This window comes from Prinia subflava, chromosome 3 (assembly GCF_021018805.1).
Source record: "Prinia subflava isolate CZ2003 ecotype Zambia chromosome 3, Cam_Psub_1.2, whole genome shotgun sequence".
Taxonomy (NCBI): Eukaryota; Metazoa; Chordata; class Aves; order Passeriformes; family Cisticolidae; genus Prinia; species Prinia subflava.
Genome location: NC_086249.1, coordinates 19,086,807 through 19,100,104, shown reverse-complemented (window position 1 = coordinate 19,100,104; position 13,298 = coordinate 19,086,807). Strand labels below are relative to the sequence as shown.

Below are 13,298 nucleotides of genomic sequence, written 5' to 3'. Positions count from 1 at the left end.
TAACTTAGACTAGAGCACTTCAATACACAATAGCTGAAGTCCATAGGAACAAATACATCTTTTAAATGCTAAAAAAACCAAAACCAATCCAACACTAAAACTTTAGAAGTAACTTGTAATAATGCTAATTTGATAAATTACTAAGTATACCCTTGCTTGTCTTACTGCTTTCTGGAATGTATTTGCAAATCCAATTACATTTCAAGTAAAATTGGCAGGTTTTTTCCTTTTGCAAATGCCACATCAGTTTTCAAGTCAGTCCTGGCACTCCTTAAACTGCCCTGTGAACATGAAGTGCCCTAAATTAGATTTTGTGTTAATCACATAAATAACCTTTAACCTTCTGTCTAGAGGCAAGTTGGCATTTTTCCCAGAGCTCTTACTACAGAATTATTTCCTCTTACCTTGTCAGCTGCCTAGAAAGCAGACTAGTCACTAGCTGGGCAGGAATGGGAAGGATGGTCCTCTCCAATGCAGATCTGCAGTCTGTCCCTGAAGCTCTACCACCTTCCTGCAGTTGTCACCCTGGGTTCACCCACCAAGCAGACTGCTCAGTTCCCTTCTGCTCTGGCTGCAGAACCAGCTGCTCTGGCTTATTTTGATCCCCATTTACCTGAGTATGTGGTTTTTCATGCTGATACCTGAATGGACATGATCAGGTTAAATGCTTCCAGAAACAAGTAGAGGGGGCAATGATGGGGTGACAGGTGTATTTATAAACACCCCACTGGAGTCCCATGACTCAGTGAAAATACCTGCCCACTTGCCACCAGCCTAATAGCCAAATACCAATATAGATATGCTCCAACTCCAGAGCATGCCAGTAGCCACAGGACAATCACATGAAATACAAAGATCAGAAAGCTACAGCAATAGTGTCCCTCTCCCCTCCTTCCTCATATTCAGTGAAGGCTCCCGGAGGCAAAGGTAACAGCTACAGCATTGACAGTAAATACAACACAGAGTCATGCACACCATCCGTGATTCCCTCACCACCCACAGCGTATGACACTCACATATGGGAATAAAAAAAGAAAAGGACAGCATATATGGACATCTGCCCAGCCCCAAGGTTTTACAAGCAGGAAATCTTGTGTAGATACGAGATATGTTGCCAGTGCTGCAGTAGGGGAGATATGAATGGGTGGATAGAGGAAGTGAGGTGGCCATAAAACCCGTAAGCCTTGGCTCACTTTCAAACCATACTTTTCCAGTACAAGTAGTTGAACTTTTTCCTTCAGGAGATCCACACAGTCACCTTTCTGGAAGCAGGGTTTGACAATCAGTGACCGGACTGACACGCTGGCTCCACTGCTTTGCAGTCTGCCCTTTGCTCAGTCCTAGACACTGTGCTGCCTGGGCAAGTGAGAGTGAAAAGTCAGTGAGAGCTCTGACTGGTCTCTTTCTGCAGGTTGTTCAGGTGGAGCATCCGCTTCTCCTCACTGTCCTCTCCTGATACAGGAAGAATTAGCAGTCCTGTGCCATGGACAAAGGAAGCACTGAGAAAGATGAGGCAAAACCCATGAGGGGTTTTGGCAGCTACACAGTGGCTACAGCCTTAACTAGATACTTGCTGCCCTTCTGTTGCTCACAAACACATATTTTGGTGGCTGCCACAATGACCATAAATCACAGCAAAAGGAGTAATCCCATTCACTTGCTCCTGAGGCAGTGGGATTACTCAGTGCCAAGATCAGTGGTGTTTCCATTCTCTAGGGACTCCTGATCATGGTTGCTCTGAACTCCTACAAATGGTACCAGTGGAATAATGAGAATATTGTATGCTTCTAGAGCCTGCAGCAGCCACCATCCCTTTTCTATCACCTTGGGCCAAGCGGTGTTTCCTCAAGGTACCTCACTCAGTTCCCAGACCTCCCAGTCTCCCATTCCCCTGCTCCTTTCCTATATAAGCAATTGTTTGTAGAAGGCTGATTGTGATTCAGCAGGAGACCACTTTTCTGGTCTTGCCAGCTCTAGAGTCAGTGCCCCAGCATCCAAGGGGGAGGGGTTTTTATAAAGAAAACTTGTTAGCATCAGAGAGAAAAGAAGGACAATAACCTATTTGAGTCTGAGAAAACTGGGGCAATCGAGGACTTGTCTGCCAAAGCCTTTTCACTTCACAGTCATTGCCAGGACATGTTAGAGTAACTATTCAGTTCTACTGCAGTCCCAGCAAGGATCTGGGACGCGGAGCAGCTGCAATATCACGGCACCTGAGTTACTGAGCACCTGCATTTTAGCCAGGCTTTGCTGGATTTGTAAGAACTTACAATAATCTGCAAGAAAATTTGCAAATTTTCTGCAATCTCTGAAGTTTCTTGCTTGATATGGCTCTTTCCCTCTTGCCAGCCCCAGCTCTTGCTGAACTCAAGGAGGGCACTTGGCATTTGAGTTCTCAGAGCCTGTCCACCCCTGCAGGGCTGTCTTTGTACAAGTGGACTGGAATTTTGGAGCAGTTGCAAACATTTCTGGCATTCTTCTTGCAGTATGGGGGCCACCCTACTCAAGGCATGCCAGATCAAACTGCTGCTACATTTCATATAAAAACCAAAGTGGTGTTGCTTTTGCACTTACCTTTCACTCAGGAAAGGACTGACTCTGACTCATGTAACCAGTGTGTTCCAGCGGAGCTGCTCCTGCCGGCAGCAGGAGTGCTCGAGGACACTGACTCAGCTCTTTCTGGATGGCCACATGTGACGGGAAAGTGCACAACAGCATCCTCTGGGACACCTTGCATGCAGCACGAACATGTGCTTACCTCCTGTCCTTCCTTTCTTTTCCGTCCCTCTGAGAGTTTCACACCACACGGCTCCTCACACTACCGCATCCAGCACAAGGAGGGGCTGGCTGTGGGCACACATCCTGTACCTGGTCTGTGCCCAGGCAGCCCATCCGAATGCCCACGGGGGCTGCATGTCCCGGCAGTCCCCTGCACTTTGTAGATTCAAAGGTTGGTATGAAAGTAATCCTGTTTCCCACAAAATGGCTCAGTGGGGCCTCAGGAGCCCCACCATGTGCTGGCCCAAGTGACAGGGTGACAGGAATACCAGACAGGATCACTAGAGCATCGCATTGCTCTGGACACAGCACCAGCGGTGGGTTGCAGCCATCAGCTGGAGCTACCAAAATTGGATGTCCACAGCTGTGCAAAGCACTGCTTCCAGCATCAGTGCTCCAGACCGAAGCCCTATACCCACTTTTCATGGACTGGATTCAAAAGGTTTGTAAAACTTTTTCTCTCCTTGGGCAGAGAAGAAACGGACCCACAAACCTGCATCTGCAAGTGCAAAATGCCTGGAAGGAAGAAAGGGAGGGAAGGAGGGAAAGAGAGACAGAGCAAATACCTGAACTGTGACTTTTGTTATCTCTGGAGAAGACTTTTTTCTAATTTTCTTCTTTCTTTGAAAAAAATAAACAAAAGCAGGCAGAGAACACGTCCTGTCAAGTTCTGACCTGACTGTTTTGTGCAACAGTACTGAACAAAGGGAAGTTTGGGGTGTTAAACTCTCCCAGCACACCCACTGCTAATCCTGTACTGGGGTACAGTCCCCCCATTCCTCTCCCCTGACAAACTTTGCTGATTACTTTCTGCCATCACACCCAGGCTGACTTCTGCACCCTGATCTCCAAACAGTGACCTCATCGCCTTGTTCAGCTGGTGAGAAACCACAGTAAAATGGACGAGGTAAACAAAGTGGGGGGAACTAATGGCCAGAAGATTTAGGAGGTAGGAATCTGCTCCTTGCTGTCCTGCTCCCATTGTGTGCCTGAGCTTGAGAAAGTGCAAGCCGAGTCTCGACAAGCTCTTTTCTGTGACGGTTCCTCTGGAAACTCAGCCCAGTCCTCCAGATGGTGACTTGGGACAGACAGCCCGCAAATTATATGCCCTAGTACTAGATCCATGCTCCTGTCACTGCAACAAATTCTGTACAGTACTGGAATTCACCCACCTTCTGCAGCAGGAGCTCTCCATTCCCAGCCCAACGGTCTCACCAAGATATAAATATTAAAAACAAAAGCCTGTGTTGTCACAGAGCTGAATTGGTGCCCGCTCTGTGCAGCCAGCAGTGTGCCTACCTCTAACTGAGCTGCAGTTCATGCTCACACTGATTAGAGAGGTAGCATTAACAGCACTCTGCCTATGAGGAGTATGTTCAATACTCCTACACAATGCAGCCTTCAATATCCTCCTTTTGGGATGTTTCAAAGTGTCACCCTGTCCCTGACTCTGACAGACACCTCTAGATCCTGGCCAGCAGCAGCTCAACTCACATTTGTCTTCCTAGACACTCAGTAAACACCTTTGTGTCCTTTTTCTTTAGAGGAAGGGGTCTTGCTGAGCTCACCCTGAAATATATCACCCTGGACAAAAGGGCTGAAAGGTTAAGGAGCTCCAGGGGGTGGTTCAGCAGGGAGCTGGGGCCAGCTGCCTGCCAGAACCAAAGCTATAAAGGCAGAGAGAGGCTAGGGACCACATCCGACACGGATGCTGTGAGTCCTGCCTTGCCTCCCACCAGCCCCGGGCTAAGAAGATGCTGGGGCTTTGGTCGTGGCCTTACCCATTTTTCCTCTTCTTGGTTCTGCTCTCTGCCAGCGTTCAGACAGTGTCCTTACCAGGACAGAGGCTACAGGTAGGAGGGAGTGGGAGAGAGCTGAGGTTGATTTCAGGAGGGGAGGAGGAGGGGAGGTTGTGTTTGAACCTCGAATGAGAGGTGGTCCCAAATTCCAACTACAAGGAGGTTGGTGTCTATTCTTGTTGCACTCTCCCCTTCAGCAGTCTCAGCTCTAGGGTGACTTTATCTTTATAACCCAGCCACTAAGGAGCACAAGCATTTCAAGACAGGAAGCAGACAAAAGCTTTTTAGAGCTCTAGAAAAGCTTTTAACAGCAAAGAGGCTGGTCCTTTCTAAGCCCACTCTGTGTCAGCAGCCACGAGGTATTAAGAGTCATGTCTCTCATCACATTCAGTGCCTGGTTCTGATGTTTCAGAGGGAAGATGCATCCTGTTAGGCCAGGTGTTTTGCTTCTAGGCTCAGTAATACCCCCCTTAAAGACCCTCTTTAAGGCCAAGAGTCCTGTCAGGATACCAGCTAAGGGCTTCTTCACTTGAGTAAATATTTTATCCTCAGCAACTACAGCAATAATATTTTTGGCTTTCAAATCTAGCCAGCTCCCTCTTACCCAAACCCTAACCTGAGGCCCAGCATCTTGCATTTACATCACCCTGGGAAAGCCACAGGGAAAACAGCCAGGACATGAACTAAAATCACAAGACTGATCCTGCTATGACTCACCACTCTCACTCCTCGATGAGGATGCCTGTGTCTGATGAGGATGCCTGTGTCCGCTTCAGTTAACTTGCTACCACAAAGAGCTGCACAAAGGCATCCTCAGCCTTAGCTCAGCATCCATGTGAGAGACAGATGTGGAACGGCTCCTGCAGGCTGCTTCTCTGGGCAGCAACGCCATGCCTCCACTGCACCCAACACACCCCCCCAAACCTTTGTCTCCCAGCAATGCTGGGGGTTTACAGTCAGCACAGCTAACCTAGAGAATTTCCAGCAGATGGGAAGACCCTTTCCTCACGCCTGCTCTGCTCCTGCCTCTCCGTCATCTTTATCAGCAGGTATTTGAGGCAGGACCATCCTTCCCAGCAGCCCTCTGGAAAAAAATGAAATGCTATACAGCAGCCTGAGCCCACAGAGGTGCTCAGCATCCACAAAAGGAGCAAGGACAGAAGATAGCTACCTTCCAAATCTGGGGCAGGGCAGGATGTGCATATGGTTTACAAGAGCAGGGGAATCTGCCCTGCAGCTGTCTGCCTGCTGTTTTGGATGGCAAAGTCATTTCAGACAGTGGGAGCTGCTGGTCAAGCCCTTCCCTGTGTGTGGATGCAATGTCACAGGCACAGTGCTGTGAGCAGGCATCACTTTAATGTCCTGCCTGAGCCCCAGGAGGGAATGGGCAGTGGGGTACCAGGGGTATGAGGCTTATTGCCAGAAGCACAGGCATCACCCTGCTCTCCTCTGTTTATCCCAGATGCTCCTTTCACGATTGCTGCCCCTGGAGCCTGAGTCCACGCTGACCGAAGAGGACACGAAGGAGGGGTCCAGCTTTGGTCCTCAGCAGCTCTCCTCCACTCTCCCCTTCCTCCCGTCTGGGGCTAGAGCTGCCCGGCCATCCTTCTGGCGCAAGAACCTCGCCAGTCGCAAGTGGGCACTGCCTGCAGATTGGGCCTGGAAGGCCATGCCCAGGGGTTGCTTCGGGCTGAAAATGGACCGAATTGGGACCTTCAGTGGTTTGGGGTGTTAGCTTTGGAGGACCTCCGAGGTGAGAGGGCTCGAGCAAGCGGGCAGGGAAGAAGTTCAGGGCAGAGCTGAGCGCACAGACAGCGAGGGGAAGGGGCAGCGGGGCAGGCTGTGGGGCCACCACCTGCCAGCCATCGGGGCAAAGGCCGGGACCGGGGACTGCCCGTGCCGCCGGCGCGGTGCTGGGGCCCGGCCGGGGCCAGAGCAGGCGGGGCGGGACGCCGCTGGGCGGCTCACCAGGCCCGCTTCTCCGCAGCCGGAGGGCACCCAGCCTCGGGAACCTGCACGGCCCGGGAACCTGCAGGCGCACCGCTGCGCGAAGCCCTGAAGCTCCCGCCCCGAAAAAGGGAGGCGGCGGCAGCGAGGAAGCGGCGAGGCGGTACGAGGAGGAGCTGCCCCCCGCGGCCGCCGGACCCCCGCTCCGCCGGCAGTCCCCTCCCCGCTCCCCGTGCCCGAGGACTCGCTCATTAAACAAGCTGTACTAATTTGCCGCGTCCGCGCTCGGCGGTGGCCGCCCCCGGGCGGGGGCGGGTGGGAGGCGGCGGCAGAGCCCGCCCGGCGCCCCCGGCCCCACGCGCGGGGCCGTGCCGGGCCCGGCCGCCGCCATGCCGCGTGGGGCGTGCGGCACGCGCGGCTGCGGCGCGGTGCGGCCGGGGGGGCGGACACGGGTGAGGAGGCATCGACCGGGCGCGGGGCACAAGGGCCGCGCTGGCTCACCCCGGCCGCACTCTGCCCCCGCCTGAGCAAACACTGGGGCCTCCTGTTTGCGCTGAAGCTTTCCCCCGAGAGCCTCCCTCGGTGGGCTGCGGGTGGGGCACCACCGACCCCGGCACGAGTTCGTAGCCCTGCTGCTGTGCCCCGCGCGCCATCACCATGTCCTGGCCTTTAAGAAAAGGTTGTAACCTCAGCTGGGTCTAAACTTAGCCACCAGCCCCTCAGCAGCACCGGGAATAGCAGTGGTATAAGGAGAGTAGGGTTACGTTTACGGTGCATGACCCCTCTCTTGTCTCCCACCCCAATACCTGCGTGATTCCCCCTGCCTGCTCACCTCCTCCCTTATCCTCAAAGCCCGGCTCAGCCGAGCAGCCAGAGGGGCATTCCAGCCCCCACCACCCCCACCCGCTCTGTCACTCCAGATTTGCATCCCCACTGTTCCCACACCTTCCTCCGGAATGGGAGATTTGGGATTTGCGCGTGCTCTGGGCGTTGTACCCTAAGGCGGGTTTGTCCCGCCGCACCTGCCCCGCACGGAGCCGGGGGATGGAGGCGGCAGGGATCGCTGAGGGAGCCCAGCATGGGGGGCGGGGAGCCGGGCAGCGGCCATGCCAGGAGCGCTTCCTCCTCGCAGGCAGCCGGGGAAGGCGGGCCGAGGCGGCAGACGAGCAGGATTTCCGCCGTCACGTCCCGCGGGCAGCGGCAGCACTGCCGCAGTGCCTCATTAAGATGGTGCTCACGCTGCCGCCCGTGGCCTGCCGGGGCAGCGCCCGGCCAGGGGCCCCGTCCAGAGCATGCCTGGATAAACCCACCCACAGGGGGGTCCCAGCCTGGAGGAGGGAGAACTGCCAGCCACTACCTCCCGTGCCCGGGGGAAGGGGGGACGCCTGGAGACCCCGCTGCTCCCTCGGGATGACGCCAGCATCCTTGCAGTCCCATTGCCCTTGCAGCCACAGAATCGTGGAATGTTAAGGGGTTGGAACGCACCCTAAAGATTATCCAGTTCCACCCCCCGTGCCACGTGCACGGACACATCCCACTAGAGCAGGTTGCTCAAGGCCTTAATCCAGCCTGGCTTCGAACACTGCCATGGTTGGGGCATCCACAGTCTCCCTGGGCAACGTGTTACAGTGGCTCATTACCCTCACAGTAAAGCACAACTTCCTAATATCCATCCTAAAGTTCCCCCCTTTCAATTTGTACCCATTACTCCCTTGTCTCACCACTACAGCTCCTGACCAAGAGTCCCTCTCCTGCTTCCCTATAGGTCCCTTCGGATACTGGATACTACTCCATCCAAGGGGGCACAGGCTGCAGCCGGGGCGGGTGGCTCTCTGCCCTTTGTTACCAGGTGAAAGCAGCGCACACCATCCTGCGGAGCGGCCGCGAGCCCGCTGGGAGCAGCCCCTGGCCGGCAATCCCCCGGCCGGCAATCCCCCGGGGGTCCCTGCCCGCCTCCTCGGGCAGGGGCGCAGCCGCCTATCCCCGCCCTGGGGACAACTCCCCGCAAGGACCGGTGCATCCTTCACCACCACCACCAGCATCACCAACCCCCTTGGGGTGGCTCGAGGGGAGGGAAATCGCTACGGACCCTCCGTTCCCGGCGCGGGGCCTTTGTTAACGGGGGGTGGCGGGGCGGGAGAAACAGGGGGGGTCTTCGGCACCCGCACCCGCAGCACGGGCGCACGTAGCCCGGTCCGGCCCCCGCGATGCCATTCGACGGCGTCGCGGCGGGGCGGGCCGGCGCCCTACCCTCACGCGGCTATAAAGGGCGGCGGAGAGGCGCTGCGCCACCTCCTCACTGCGCGCCGGGCGGTTCGGAGGCAGCAGGTAACGCACGGCGGGGCGGGGGAGATGCACGGGGGGAGCGAGAGGCGGCGGGGGTGGGCGTGCGGGAGCCCTCTCCCCACACACGGACACCGCCCACCGGCAGGGGGTGCGGCAGCCCCCGGGCCGAGCGGGGCCGCGTGGCGGCGGGGCCCACGGGCACAAAGGCGGCGCGGCGCAAAATGGCGGGGGCGGTGTGAGGGGGTAGTGAGGCGAGGAGGGATAGGAGTGTGCGGGGGGGATGGTCGCCGGAGCAGGAGGAGGGGGCGGATGGTTGTCGTGGTGGGGGAGGGCGGGTTAAACGCCCGGGGCGGGGGAGCGATCGCCCGGGGGTGGGGCTAGCTCTGAGCCGGGGTCCCCCCTCGCCCGCTCTCCGCGCCCCCCCCATGCCCCCTCGGCGGGGGCGAGACGTTAACGGCGCCGGGCGCGGCTGCCGGGGCCGGTTGTTGCCGGTTCCCCTCATGCCCCTACCGGTGGTTTCTGCCCGCAGGAACATCCCGAAGCGGCAAAGATGGTGAAAGTCGGAGTCAATGGGTGAGTGCCGGGGCCGGCGCGGCCAGCAGGGATTTGGGGGTGGGCGGGGGGGGGCAAGGACGCCTCAAGGGCGCGGGGGAAGATTTGGGGGGAGGGAGAGGTCGAACCCCGCCGGTCCCGCTCTGCCGGCGCCCCTCGGGGCAGAGCGGTGCTGCTGACTCATTTCTCTTCGGATTCGGGGTGACTCACTCCGGAAGGGGCTGCCGTTGCCCGGCTGCCCCAGTTTCCCTCCCCATTCCCGGGGATCCCTGCAGACCCCCACCAAAAGGTCTCCCGGTGGATCGTGTGTCAGGGGCGGCCCCGGGGATGTGACCTTCTCGTGCCGGGCCGAGGAGTAACCGGATCCTCGGGGCTCTCAGTAAATTTAGCGATTGACCTTTCCGGGGCGGGGGTCGCTCTTAATCTTTAACCGGGGTGCCTTGGCCTTTGGACGGGCTACAGTACAGGGCTCCCTCCCGCCCTACCGGGCAGGGAGCAGCAGATGATTCCGAGGGAAGGCTGCCAAGGACTGCCTCCCGTGCCCAGCTGGGCTGGTTCCCTGTTGCGCCTCCTCACGCATGTCTTTCTCTCTCCAGATTTGGCCGCATCGGCCGCCTGGTCACCCGGGCTGCCGTCCTCTCTGGCAAAGTCCAAGTGGTGGCCATCAACGATCCCTTCATTGATCTGAACTACATGGTGAGTTGCTTTGCAGTGCCCCCTCTGGGCGTTTCTGAGTAGGGCTCCTCCGGATCTGTTCTAGTAACTTCCCCATGGGTGTTAGAGGATGATGGCAGCCTGGGTCCCTGACCTTCTACTCCCTCTCTCTTGATTAGGTTTACATGTTCAAATATGACTCTACTCATGGCCACTTCCGGGGCACTGTCAAGGCTGAGAATGGGAAACTTGTGATCAATGGGAATGCTATCACCATCTTCCAGGAGTAAGTATCTTTTTCCCCACTGGCCCTCTGGAGATTGGAAGCAGGTGTCTCATCAAGCAGCTCTTAAAATTTTGTCCCTCCTTAGGCGTGACCCCAGCAACATCAAGTGGGCAGATGCTGGTGCTGAATATGTTGTGGAGTCCACTGGTGTCTTCACCACCATGGAGAAGGCTGGGGTGAGTATGCTACAGAGACATAGAAGTGATAGTGCTGCTTCTGCCGATGGGGCACTTCACTGTGTACAGAGACGCTCAAGATGGGGCTGTGAAGGAGAAGAGATCTGAAGAAGCAAGCTTGGAAGGATCCTGAGTTATGTAATCTCTTATCTCTCCCTCTCTCCAGGCTCACCTGAAGGGTGGTGCCAAGCGTGTGATCATCTCTGCCCCCTCTGCTGATGCTCCCATGTTTGTGATGGGTGTCAACCATGAGAAGTATGACAAGTCTTTGAAAATTGTCAGGTAAGGAGAGAGGAACATGCCTTCTGGCCTGGAGCTGTCACCAGCTGCCAGGGGTTTCACTTGACCTCAGTGGAAGTGTTGCCCCTGGCTGATGTGCCTTTATCTCTGTACCCTAGCAATGCTTCCTGCACTACTAACTGCTTGGCGCCCTTGGCCAAGGTCATCCATGACAACTTTGGCATCGTGGAGGGTCTCATGGTAGGTCTGCAGCGTGGTGCTGGGGCGGATGACCTGCCACAGATCCCCTCATGTGAGAGGGAAGGCGTGTGTACTCCCCTGGGATGTTCTTTCTGGAGAGTGTTGGCCGTGTTCTTACTGCTGTGCTCTTTCTTCAGACCACTGTCCATGCCATCACAGCCACACAGAAGACAGTGGATGGGCCCTCTGGGAAGCTCTGGAGGGATGGCAGAGGTGCTGCTCAGAACATTATCCCAGCGTCTACTGGAGCTGCTAAGGCTGTGGGAAAAGTCATTCCTGAGCTCAATGGGTGAGTGTTGTCCCTTCTCAGAGGTGTCAGGAGGAGGCAGAACATTCATAGGCTGGCAGAGGAGCACCAGATGCTGTTCCTTGCTGACTCATGTCTCTCACAGGAAACTTACTGGAATGGCTTTCCGTGTGCCAACCCCTAATGTCTCTGTTGTGGACCTGACCTGCCGTCTGGAAAAACCAGTAAGTGTTACGGATGAGGTCCTAGCAACTTCCAGATGTACCCCTGCTTCCTCTAAGCTCTGTATTGCACCTGGAATTGCCCTCTCTGCATCCATCTTGTCCTGAAGATGTGATCTTTGTGAAGAGAGCACCTCTGGGGCATTCCCATGTGTGTCTCCTCCCTCCCCTGTCCCCGGTGAACATTTTATGTGAGTTGGGGTCTGAGCATTTTGGATCTGTCTCTCCTCAGGCCAAGTACGATGACATCAAGCGGGTAGTGAAGGCTGCTGCCGATGGGCCCCTGAAGGGCATCCTGGCATACACAGAGGACCAGGTAAGGAGCACCTGCTCACTCGGCCTGTGGCTATTGCCACTTGCCTCGTTTTTCTAAAGCTGTTGGCAGCAGCTTTGCCAGGATCCTGGTTTGGGCACTTGGAGTACAGGCTGTGGGCAGCCATCTGCATTACAATTCCTTGTGTTTCAGGTTGTCTCCTGTGACTTCAATGGTGACAGCCATTCCTCCACCTTTGATGCGGGTGCTGGCATTGCACTGAACGACCATTTTGTCAAACTGGTTTCCTGGTAGGTGCAGCCCTGGGGGATGTGGGGCTTGGCACAGACAGGTTACACGCTTGGGTCGTGTTGCTTACTGCTGGTGATCCAGGTGGACACTCCAGCCTCACTGGGGAGTGAGCTCAGTTGTGTGGGATGGGGCAGAGGAGCAGGAAGAACGGAAGAAGGGGTGCAAGAGACGGGTCAGCCCTGACAGTGCTTGTTTTCTGTCCCCAGGTATGATAATGAATATGGATACAGCAACCGTGTTGTGGACTTGATGGTCCACATGGCATCCAAGGAGTAAGCTGAGCACACAGCCCCCCCTGCTGCCTAGGGAAGCAGGACTCTCCTTCGTTGGAGCCCCTGCCCTTGTTCACCACCGCTTAGCTCTGCATCCTGCAGTGAGAGGCCAGTTCTGTTCCCTTGTCTCCCCCACTCCTCCAACTTCTCCCCGAACCTGGGGGAGGTGGAGAGGCTGATAGAAACTGATCTGTTTGTGTACCACCTTACATCAATAAAAGTGATCACCATCTGAAAAGCCTTGTCTGCCTGTCTGTCGGGGGGGGGGAGGAGGGGGCCATGTCTGTAATGAGCACCTGCAGACGCCTGCACACCGCAGTCTCTGCAAGCCGCAGTGAGGAGCCGGGAAGTGCAGCCTGCTGAGCTGCTTGTTCCTCATGGGAGAGCCCAGACTGCAGCCTGAGCCAGGATAAGGTGTGGTACAGGGCCGTGCTCCTCAGCAGGACTCCTGCGTGGCGGGAGGGAAAGCAGCTCTGTGGCTCCATCCACCCAGCTCTGATTTGCTTGTCTGATGGGTGTATGCAGCATAAATGTGCTGAGCAGATGACTTGCATTTGGTTTGGTAAAGGGGCACAAGAAACAAAATTATTTTCCTTCCCCTGCCTCAGTGAGGGACAAGGAAGATACTCCTGGTGTTACAAGGAGGGTATTTCACTTGCTTTTACCTTTTAAAATGAGTTGGCTTTGCCCCAGAGGAAATGGCTGCCTAGGGACGTGTCAGAGACCATCGTCGGCATGGTGGTGGCCAGTCTTAATTCTGGCTTAATTCTGTGCGTAAGGAGGGGCAGTTGCAGTTAAGCTGCTGAGCAGCAAATCTCTGCAAGGTGAGTGTCAGGCCTCTGCCTCCCTGCATTAGATCTGGAAGCATGAACGCTGCTGGGGAGGGATGGAGCCTTCCATGACCTGTGAGCACTAGGACAGATAAGCAGTGCACTGCACAAAATCACGTGGCCCTCCATTTTTAGCAGCTTAATTTAGCATCTCAGGGCTGATGTGTTCTCTCCCTGGCAGGCACGGTTGGAGCCGTTGTCCGGA

At 55.9% G+C, this 13,298-nt stretch overlaps 2 protein-coding genes across 3 annotated transcripts; both read left to right on the top strand.

Annotated features, from left to right (window-relative positions):
• Positions 1–4,532: 4,532 nt before the first annotated feature.
• Positions 4,533–7,016, top strand: LOC134548963 (C-type natriuretic peptide 2-like). 2 transcript variants are annotated; one of them, XM_063394249.1, is made up of 3 exons: positions 4,533–4,631; positions 6,040–6,330; positions 6,565–7,016. In XM_063394249.1, exons 1-2 carry the CDS (start codon positions 4,533–4,535, stop codon positions 6,310–6,312), a joined length of 372 nt encoding a protein of 123 aa, XP_063250319.1. In that variant the 3' UTR covers positions 6,313–6,330; positions 6,565–7,016. The 2 variants fall into 2 exon arrangements, with proteins under 2 accessions (XP_063250319.1, XP_063250318.1); XM_063394248.1 differs by lacking the exon at positions 4,533–4,631 and having other exon boundaries at positions 5,894–6,330.
• Positions 7,017–7,166: 150 nt separating this feature from the next.
• Positions 7,167–12,501, top strand: GAPDH (glyceraldehyde-3-phosphate dehydrogenase). The gene is made up of 13 exons (XM_063394246.1): positions 7,167–7,203; positions 8,290–8,852; positions 9,340–9,383; positions 9,959–10,058; positions 10,196–10,302; positions 10,388–10,478; positions 10,645–10,760; positions 10,877–10,958; positions 11,096–11,247; positions 11,351–11,429; positions 11,659–11,742; positions 11,893–11,990; positions 12,198–12,501. Exons 1-13 carry the CDS (start codon positions 7,182–7,184, stop codon positions 12,265–12,267), a joined length of 1,608 nt encoding a protein of 535 aa, XP_063250316.1. The 5' UTR covers positions 7,167–7,181; the 3' UTR covers positions 12,268–12,501.
• Positions 12,502–13,298: the final 797 nt, after the last annotated feature.